The sequence below is a fragment of the Primulina tabacum genome, chromosome 13 (assembly GCF_025594145.1).
Source record: "Primulina tabacum isolate GXHZ01 chromosome 13, ASM2559414v2, whole genome shotgun sequence".
In the NCBI taxonomy this organism is placed as follows: Eukaryota; Viridiplantae; Streptophyta; class Magnoliopsida; order Lamiales; family Gesneriaceae; genus Primulina; species Primulina tabacum.
In genome coordinates this window covers 35035778-35046460 of record NC_134562.1, presented here as the reverse complement: position 1 = coordinate 35046460, position 10683 = coordinate 35035778, and the positions used below count along the sequence as shown (strand labels likewise).

The window sequence follows — 10683 nt, the reverse complement described above, 5'->3', positions numbered from 1 at the left end:
ACCAGCTGATTATTCAAAACTAAGAGTGTTTGGATGCCTTGCCTATGCTCACGTCAAACAAGATAAATTGGAACCAAGGACAAGAAGGTGTATTTTCATTGGTTACCCCGAAGAGTAAAGGGCTATAAAGTCTGGAATCTAGAAAGCACCGGCATCAAGTGTTTCTATACAAGAGACATAACATTTGATGAGTCCAAAATGGGGTATAAGCTGAGGGCCACCAACACTGGTGAAAATGAACAGATAACCAATGGAATACAAGTTGAGGTGGAGCCTTCAATAGATATCACAACCAATGAAAATGAGACAAATCTGGATCAAGATTTGGAACAACACGATCAAATATCTCAGACCAATCATGACCTCAGAGCCTACAAGTTGGCAAGAGACAGACAAAGAAGGGAAATAAGACCTCCTGAAAAGTTTGGCCAAGCCGATATGATCCACTATGCATTGGCAGTGGCAGAACAGCTGGAATATGATGAACCGAGCTCATACAAAGAAGCTGTATCAGGAAAAGACAGTCATAGGTGGATTAAGGCCATGAATGAAGAGATGACATCCTTATACACAAACAAAACCTGGAAACTTGTGGACAGACCGAAGAATCAAAGAGTGATAGGATGCAAATGGATATATAAAGTGAAACAAGGCGTGCCCGGTGAAGAAAAGACAAGATACAAAGCACGCCTAGTTGCGAAAGGCTTCTCACAACAACAAGGAGTAGATTTCAATGAAATCTTCTCCCCTGTGGTTAAACACTCATCCATTAGGCTGATACTAGCATTGACAGTTCAATTAAACCTTGAACTCGAATAGCTTGATGTCAAAACTGCTTTCTTACATGGAGAGCTGGAAGAAACTATCTACATGAACCAACCTGAAGGTTTTGTTAACCCAGAAACCGGTGGAAAGGTATGCCTACTTTCAAAGTCTCTTTATGGACTTAAGCAAAGTCCAAGGCAATGGTATAAGAGATTTGACGAGTTCATGGTGTACAATAACTTCAGAAGAAGCAGCTATGATAATTGTGTGTACATCTACAAGCAGGAAAATGAGATCAAAACTTATCTCCTACTGTATGTCGATGATATGTTAGTTGCTAGCACCAGCAGGGCCAATATGGAAGCGATTAAACAACTTCTGAGCTCGGAGTTTGACATGAAGCAGCTAGGAGAAGCCAAACGAATCCTAGGGATGGAAATTGTGAGAGACAGGAAAAAAAACAAACTCTTCCTGTGCCAAAACTCATACATTTGCAAAGTCCTTCGAAGATTCAAGATGCATGAATCCAAACCAGTTGGTATACCATTACCTCAGTCCCTAAAGTTGTCCAAGGATCAATCCCCTTCTAATGAAGAACAAATAAGGGACATGTCACACATCCCTTATGCCAGTGGAGTTGGAAGCTTAATGTATGGAATGGTTTGTAGTAGACCAGATCTGTCCTACAGCATGAGTGTAATATCAAGATACATGGCTAACCCAGGAGAAGCTCATTGGAATGCACTGAAGGGAGTGTTCAAATATTTGAAAGGATCAGCAGACATTGGATTAATGTTTGAGAAAGGATGGAATCTGGAAAATCCCATAGTGGGGTATGTAGACTCTGATTACGCTGGAAACATAGACACAAGGAAATCCCTTTCAGGTTTCATATTCACTATGTATGGAACCGCAGTTAGTTGGAAAGCTAACTCACAATCTGTAGTAGCATTGTCAACAACAGAGTCTGAATACATAGCACTGTCTGAAGGGATTAAGGAAGCACTGTGGTTGAAAGGAATAGTGTCTGAGCTGGGCGTGAAACAGAACAAGGTGGTAGTGCATTGCGACAATCAAAGCGCAATACATCTGTCCAAGCACCAAGTGTACCATGAAAGGTCCAAGCACATTGACGTAAGGCTACATTTTGTAAAGGATGTGATATCAAAGGGAGAAGTCCAGATGGAGAAGATTGATACAAAGGACAATCCAGCAGATATAATGACTAAGCCACTGCCAAGGAGCAAGTTTGTGCACTGCATGAACTTGGTAAAGGCAGTGGCCTGGAATTAAGTAAACAACAAATGGAGGAACGCCAACCTTGGAGTCAAGGTGGAGATTGTTGGGTTTGGAGGTGACTCTCAAGGTTAGTAGCCGTTGGAATACATCAAGGAAAAGCTAAAGGTGGTTAGTGGCCATAACCAAAGACAGTTAGCAACAAGCTTGAGGAAGTTATTCAGCTAGACGGTGTACGTGGACCTGGAAAAGAGTCAGTTGAAAGGCACCCTCAGTTCAGAGATATAAAAAGAGGGGCGGAAAGAAAATCCAAAAGATCACAACTTGAAAGAACTCAGGAGCCGAGAGGTTGCATTGATAGCGTTAAGTAGATTAAGAACATTTGAGAGGAGAGAATCTTTCGAATGTGATTTACTTTTCTTGGCTGTTGTTCCTTGCAATTGTAACTTTCTGGTGTTGAGTTGATTAATACAAGTGATTGGCAGATTCTTCCGTGGACGTAGGCGATTCAGCGCCGAACCACGTAATTCTTGTGTGCGTTTATTCTTTTGCGTGAATGAATGTTTGCTTCTAAGTGATTGGATTGATTGTGGTGCGAATCGTTTACAAGAAATCTTAACAAGTGGCGCCGTCTGTGGGAACCAAGGAAGAACGAAGCCATAACCACAAAGATCAAGAAGATGAGTTCTATGAAACTTGATATCGAGAAGTTTTCTGGAACCAATGACTTCGGGCTGTGGAGAATCAAGATGAAAGCCATACTAATCCAACAGGGGCTGATAGAGGCACTGAAGGGAGAAGATGAGATCCCAGATGATTCAAAGGAGAAGGTTCAAATTCTTGCCAAGGCACAGAGTGCCATTATACTATGTCTCGGTGACAAGCCCCTACGGGAACTCTCAAAAGAACCCTCTGTAGCAGCCATGTGGAATAAGCTGGAACACTTATACATGACGAAGTCACTTGCCAATAGATTGTACATGAAGCAGCGTCTATATTCTTTCAAGATCACGGAAGACAAAAGGATTTCAACTCAAATAGATGAATTTATCAAAATCTTAGATGATCTTGAGAATATAGATGTGAAGTTGGAGGATGAAGACAAGGCATTGATATTGTTGAATTCCCTCCCAAGCTCATATGAAAATCTTCGGGATGCCATGCTATATGGCAGAGAACAAACGATCTCCCTTGAAGAAGTTCAATCAGCTGTTCAATCCACGGAATTGCAAAAGAAGATTCAATCTAATGGAAACATGCAAGGCGAGAGCCTTGCAATACGAGGGAGAACTGATAAAAGGAACTTTAGAAATGAAAGAAGACTCTCAAGATCCAAAAGTAGAAATAAACATAGATGTTATCAATGTCACAAGGAAGGACATTTCAAAAGGAATTGCCCCAAAAAGAAGAAGAGCTGGCAAGACAAATCGAAAGAAGGAGATGAAGCCGCAGTTGTGTATGATGGCTATGATTCAGCTGAAGTACTTGCAGTCACAGATAAGACACGGTGCAGTGATTGGATTCTTGATTCAGGGTGTTCATTCCACATGTGCCCCAAGAGATCCTGGTTTGAGACATTTAACGAAGCAGAAGAAGGATTGGTGTTGCTGGGTAATGATGTATCATGCAAGGTGAGGGGCATTGGCACCATAAGACTCAAAATGCATGATGGAATGGAGAGATTACTGACTGAAGTGAGATTTGTTCCTGATCTTAAAAGAAATTTAATCTCATTGGGGACACTTGATTCAAATGGTTATAATTTCAAATCCGGGAATGGCATGCTCACAATTCAAAAGGGGTCACTGGTGGTCATGAAAGGACTCAAAAGAAACTCACTGTATATACTCCAAGGTTGCACAGTGATAGGAAGGTCTGCTGTGGTACAAGCCAAAAGTAATACTTCAAAACTATGGCACCTCAGGCTTGGACACATCAGTGAGCAAGGATTAATTCAACTATCTAAACAAAACTTGCTCTGTGGTGATCAAATTCTCAACCTAGACCAGTGCGAATCTTGTATCCTTGGAAAAGCTAAAAGAGTAAGCTTCAGAAGGGGAACTCACAACACATCCAGACCATTTGAGTATGTGCATTCAGACATATGGGGCCCCTCAAAAACCCCAACACATGCTGGAGGCAGATATTTTATGTCCATTATTGATGATTTCACAAGAAGGGTCTGGGTATTTGTGCTTAAAACCAAAGATGAGGCTCTAACCAAGTTCAAAGAATGGCTCATTTTGACAGAAAACCAACTAGACTCGAAGCTAAAGTACCTCAGAACAGATAATGGACTGGAATTTATGTCCCAACAGTTCAAAGATCTGTGCAAATCAAAGGGAATCTCAAGGCACCTCACAGTGCCCGGCACTCCACAATAAAATGGCTTGGCTGAAAGAATGAACCGTACTCTACTTGAAACAGTAAGATGCATGATGCTAAATGCTGGACTCCCAAAGGTTTTTTGGGGAGAAGCAATCAACACTGCCTGCTACTTAATAAACAGATGCCCTTCTAGTGCCATTAGCTTCAAAACCCCTATGGAACTCTGGAACAAAACACCAGCTGATTATTCAAAACTAAGAGTGTTTGGATGCCTTGCCTATGCTCACGTCAAACAAGATAAATTGGAACCAAGGACAAGAAGGTGTATTTTCATTGGTTACCCCGAAGGAGTAAAGGGCTATAAAGTCTGGAATCTAGAAAGCACCGGCATCAAGTGTTTCTATACAAGAGACATAACATTTGATGAGTCCAAAATGGGGTATAAGCTGAGGGCCACCAACACTGGTGAAAATGAACAGATAACCAATGGAATACAAGTTGAGGTGGAGCCTTCAATAGATATCACAACCAATGAAAATGAGACAAATCTGGATCAAGATTTGGAACAACACGATCAAATATCTCAGACCAATCATGACCTCAGAGCCTACAAGTTGGCAAGAGACAGACAAAGAAGGGAAATAAGACCTCCTGAAAAGTTTGGCCAAGCCGATATGATCCACTATGCATTGGCAGTGGCAGAACAGCTGGAATATGATGAACCGAGCTCATACAAAGAAGCTGTATCAGGAAAAGACAGTCATAGGTGGATTAAGGCCATGAATGAAGAGATGACATCCTTATACACAAACAAAACCTGGAAACTTGTGGACAGACCGAAGAATCAAAGAGTGATAGGATGCAAATGGATATATAAAGTGAAACAAGGCGTGCCCGGTGAAGAAAAGACAAGATACAAAGCACGCCTAGTTGCGAAAGGCTTCTCACAACAACAAGGAGTAGATTTCAATGAAATCTTCTCCCCTGTGGTTAAACACTCATCCATTAGGCTGATACTAGCATTGACAGTTCAATTAAACCTTGAACTCGAATAGCTTGATGTCAAAACTGCTTTCTTACATGGAGAGCTAGAAGAAACTATCTACATGAACCAACCTGAAGGTTTTGTTAACCCAGAAACCGGTGGAAAGGTATGCCTACTTTCAAAGTCTCTTTATGGACTTAAGCAAAGTCCAAGGCAATGGTATAAGAGATTTGACGAGTTCATGGTGTACAATAACTTCAGAAGAAGCAGCTATGATAATTGTGTGTACATCTACAAGCAGGAAAATGAGATCAAAACTTATCTCCTACTGTATGTCGATGATATGTTAGTTGCTAGCACCAGCAGGGCCAATATGGAAGCGATTAAACAACTTCTGAGCTCGGAGTTTGACATGAAGCAGCTAGGAGAAGCCAAACGAATCCTAGGGATGGAAATTGTGAGAGACAGGAAAAGAAACAAACTCTTCCTGTGCCAAAACTCATACATTTGCAAAGTCCTTCGAAGATTCAAGATGCATGAATCCAAACCAGTTGGTATACCATTACCTCAGTCCCTAAAGTTGTCCAAGGATCAATCCCCTTCTAATGAAGAACAAATAAGGGACATGTCACACATCCCTTATGCCAGTGGAGTTGGAAGCTTAATGTATGGAATGGTTTGTAGTAGACCAGATCTGTCCTACAGCATGAGTGTAATATCAAGATACATGGCTAACCCAGGAGAAGCTCATTGGAATGCACTGAAGGGAGTGTTCAAATATTTGAAAGGATCAGCAGACATTGGATTAATGTTTGAGAAAGGATGGAATCTGGAAAATCCCATAGTGGGGTATGTAGACTCTGATTACGCCTGGAAACATAGACACAAGGAAATCCCTTTCAGGTTTCATATTCACTATGTATGGAACCGCAGTTAGTTGGAAAGCTAACTCACAATCTGTAGTAGCATTGTCAACAACAGAGTCTGAATACATAGCACTGTCTGAAGGGATTAAGGAAGCACTGTGGTTGAAAGGAATAGTGTCTGAGCTGGGCGTGAAACAGAACAAGGTGGTAGTGCATTGCGACAATCAAAGCGCAATACATCTGTCCAAGCACCAAGTGTACCATGAAAGGTCCAAGCACATTGACGTAAGGCTACATTTTGTAAAGGATGTGATATCAAAGGGAGAAGTCCAGATGGAGAAGATTGATACAAAGGACAATCCAGCAGATATAATGACTAAGCCACTGCCAAGGAGCAAGTTTGTGCACTGCATGAACTTGGTAAAGGCAGTGGCCTGGAATTAAGTAAACAACAAATGGAGGAACGCCAACCTTGGAGTCAAGATGGAGATTGTTGTGTTTGGAGGTGACTCTCAAGGTTAGTAGCTGTTGGAATACATCAAGGAAAAGCTAAAGGTGGTTAGTGGCCATAACCAAAGACAGTTAGCAACAAGCTTGAGGAAGTTATTCAGCTAGACAGTGTACGTGGACCTGGAAAAGAGTCAGTTGAAAGGCACCCTCAGTTCAGAGATATAAAAAAGGGGGCGGAAAGAAAATCCAAAAGATCACAACTTGAAAGAACTCAGGAGCCGAGAGGCTGCATTGATAGCGTTAAGTAGATTAAGAACATTTGAGAGGAGAGAATCTTTCGAATGTGATTTACTTTTCTTGGCTGTTGTTCCTTGCAATTGTAACTTTCTGGTGTTGAGTTGATTAATACAAGTGATTGACAGATTCTTCCGTGGACGTAGGCGATTCAGCGCCGAACCACGTAATTCTTGTGTGCGTTTATTCTTTTGCGTGAATGAATGTTTGCTTCTAAGTGATCGGATTGATTGCGGTGCGAATCGTTTACAAGAAATCTTAACACATCCGCTTACAGTTCACTGTGTGCGTCGATTCTGAAACACAAACGTACGTTAATTACAGGGAAAGGAAACATCAGAATACTATACACGTAAAAGATCGATGCTTTAGTAACCAGTTGGTGTCATAGTAGCTGTTGAATTTTCTCCGGCTTCGATTTTCTTGTAAGGCGCATCCTCTATCTTCGTCGCTTGGGAGGCCATAGCCGTGTCGTAAGAGGCGTGAAGTCCGAACAGGAAATAGTAAAGCAGTAGAAATGCAGTCCAAGCTGCGAACCTCATGAAGGAATCCTTTTTAAGAGATCCAAGAAGGAAGATATTAATAGCTATTGACGCAGATGGTAACCAAGGCACCAATGGGACACCCCAATGCTTTGGAGTACATGCTTGAGGGACGAAAAACCACATTCCTGCGGTGGAAATAATCAGTATCGGTACCGTAATACAGTAGGCGATCCAGCCCTTCTCACTTACACCCCAGTAAATAGCAGTGGCGATTGAGGATCCAAGGATGAGTAAAATGAAGAATATTAGTTTGTTGCGGTTCTGTGTTGAGGTTTCACCGCTGACGTAGTATCTACGCACAAGAAGGGCGATGGCGACGAGCATGAAGATGAAGAGAGTAGCGATTGAAAGTAATTCGGATAGGATAACGAGGTCTGTAAAGAAGGCAATGGCTGCTGTAGCTACAAGCATGACAACAGTGGCGTTGATCGGTGTCCCGGTTCTCAAGTCAACTTTGGCGAACCATGGTGGCATCATGTGAGTACGTGCAATGTGGGTGAGGTAACGAGCCTGACCCACTGCCCCTACTAGCAGGACTGATGTCATGCCTTTCAGTGCACCTGCTGCAACCACATACTGAGCCCAACTCCACCCGACCGCGACAAATGCCCTCGAAAAAGGAGCATCAACATCTATTTCCCTGTATGGTTGCATGAGGCAGAGAGTTACAGCTAACACGCAGTACAAGAAAGTGGTAATCACCATGGAACCGACAAGACCGATGGGGATATCTCGTGCTGGATTTTTTGTTTCCTCGGCCATTGTGGAGACTGCATCGAAACCAACAAATGCAAAGAACAGTACCGCAGAGGCCTTGAATATTCCATGGGGCCCGTATGGTGAGAAGGGAGAGTAATTCTTGGTGTCTGCTTTGATAAATCCGCATATGATGATGAAGAAAATGACGAAAAGGTGAACAACTGAGGCGATGTAGTTGAGACGAGAGGAGCCCTTTATGCTGACAACTGCGATGATGCAGATGATTATGATGACCCCAATGGCTATGGGGTCAAGTTGGTTGTAGCCATGTGCTAGTCCATGGACGTGGATGCGAAAATCTTCGGGCTTATGGTTGCACAATGTGGCGAAGTAGGAAGTCCAAGAACGTGCAACAGCAGCACCACCGATGACATACTCGAAAAGGATGTTCCCGGCGGCGATGAATGCCACAAAATCGCCAAGCTCCACTCGCAAATAAGCAAATGAACCACCTACGTACAAGATTTGGTGATGAGAGGGGTATACACAAATATACACAACATTTAAAAATTTATCTGCCGTTGAACTCTTTATGGGCCAATGTCGATAAAAGTTTGGGCAAGCTCGTTCCATCTTTTCGGAGCCAATAAGGACAAATAAGGTTACGAGGATTTGAGGCTGTTGCCTAGTTGAAATGTCAATGCAATGAATGAGGTGGGTTCCCTTCGCAAACTACGGTACGTAAACGGCAAGTGGCCACAAATCCTTTGATTTTGTTTACTAAAATATCCAGATAGGGGCAAAATTTGAGGAAAAGAGCTCATCATTTATCCTATCATTTTCTCATGTCTTTAACTCGTAACTGTACCCGAAGCTTTTGTAGGCCATGCATTTTAGGTCGTCGATTTTCTCGATTTAAAGTAATTTTCCAAACAAAATAATAATAAAATATAATATCTAGAAATAAGAGTGGCAAACTTAAAAAACAAATGTTTAATAGAGAAAACTAAAATATCCGCTACTAGTATTTTTCCTTAGAGTTAGTTTTGTTTAGTGTCACGTGAACGTGTATGTACCTGCTACGGGGATTTCGACGGCGAACTCGGTGTAGCAAAAGACAGAAAGCAGGGCGGAGAGGCCGTAGATGACGTAAGATAGCACGACGGCGGGGCCGGCGTGTTCGTTCGCCTCCTTGCCGGTGAGAACGAATATTCCGGAGCCGATGACGGCACCCATGCCGAACCACATCAAGTCCCACCACGAAAGCGTCTTCTTCATCTCGTTAGCACTCCGCGCCTTCACCTCCAGCTCCGTCTGAAGATTCGACCTGGTCAGAATCCGGTTCGCTAATCGAGCCGGAGTCTGTCTCAACGCTTCCACGTAGTTGTTCGTGCTCTTGAACGACTCCTCGGGGAAGAAGTCGTCTTTTGTGAACGAGCACGCTGAATATCTCCTCCGAGTCATCGGGGATGACCCTCCTCCGTTGGTTTCGGTTCCTCCTTCCATCTTTGGTTTCATGTTTTTTTCCCGATTACACCTGCAAAATTGAAACATGGACTCTGTTCTTCATTTGGACTCTCTTCCAAATACGATCATTTAGATATCTAGACCCGGAAAAACCAAACACTAATCCAAAAAATCTCTTGAAGCAAGAAATTAACTGACAAAGCAGACGATGAAGTACGTAGTTGATCCTGAAGTAACAACACAATCGAAGAGAAAATAAATCCAGCAATTTGTGGACGCTCGTAGATGCATGAGATTCTATTCAAAAAGAGATATACTAAATAATTAAAGAAGAAGAAACGAAGAAACTTACACATAATTAATCTTACGATCCAAACCTTTAGTATAGCAACATTAAATCGCAGAACACGAATTCCGGCAACGTAAAACTTGTGTGTTCTTGTGTGTGGACTGTGGAGAGAGGTAGTGTACGAGCCTGAATTCAGAGATCACCGCCGATCCGGGAGGGGCGGAAACGGTGATCGGAGACAGGCTGTGCTGCGTTGACGTGGTGAGTCTGTCAGAGACTTCAATCTGTAAGCATTGGTTTTATGAGGGTATCCGCAAACATCAGTCATCGAAAATCTTGACATCCTTTACCAGGTATTTATTATAACAACAGTGTATCTTTCATCCACGTGTTTTTTTACAATCTCATATTCCACTCAATCATCTTAAAAATAAAAAAAAAAAAATTTAAATTTAAAAAATTAAAAAATAATAAAAAAATCGAAAAAAAACCTAAAAAAAGTAATAAAAAATAAAAAATACGAAAGAAAAAAATGTTAATTTAAAAGGTTAAAAAAATAATAAAAATCTAAAAAAAAACCTAAAAAAAATTTTAAAAAAATGATGTAATGTGTGGGGGGGCCCACAATAAAATTAAAAAAATAAGAGAGAAGTTTTGAATGAACGCCATGCCTACGCACAATGGAGAAAGGGCTGTTCATTTAACACCTCAATATGGATGGTCTAAATATAGCATGGATTTGCCGGAGAGTATAGGTTG

General features: G+C 41.9%; 1 protein-coding gene across 3 annotated transcripts; it reads right to left on the bottom strand.

The window, feature by feature from the left end:
• Positions 1 to 7168: 7168 nt before the first annotated feature.
• Positions 7169 to 10237, bottom strand: LOC142522892 (cationic amino acid transporter 1-like). 3 transcript variants are annotated; one of them, XM_075626470.1, is made up of 3 exons: positions 10111 to 10237; positions 9245 to 9705; positions 7169 to 8680 (listed from the first exon to the last, which is right to left on the bottom strand). In XM_075626470.1, exons 2-3 carry the CDS (start codon positions 9684 to 9686, stop codon positions 7293 to 7295), a joined length of 1830 nt encoding a protein of 609 aa, XP_075482585.1. In that variant the 5' UTR covers positions 9687 to 9705; positions 10111 to 10237; the 3' UTR covers positions 7169 to 7292. The 3 variants fall into 3 exon arrangements, with proteins under 3 accessions (XP_075482585.1, XP_075482584.1, XP_075482586.1); XM_075626469.1 differs by having other exon boundaries at positions 9988 to 10231; XM_075626471.1 differs by having other exon boundaries at positions 10013 to 10231.
• Positions 10238 to 10683: the final 446 nt, after the last annotated feature.

Coding starts and splice junctions, on each gene's coding strand:
- LOC142522892 (XM_075626470.1), bottom strand. CDS start 9,686: ATGAAACCAAAGATGGAAGGAGGAACCGAAACCAACGGAGGAGGGTCA. Junction 8,681..9,244: donor CGTCGAAATCCCCGTAGCAG/GTACATACACGT, acceptor TCTTGTACGTAG/GTGGTTCATTTGCTTATTTG.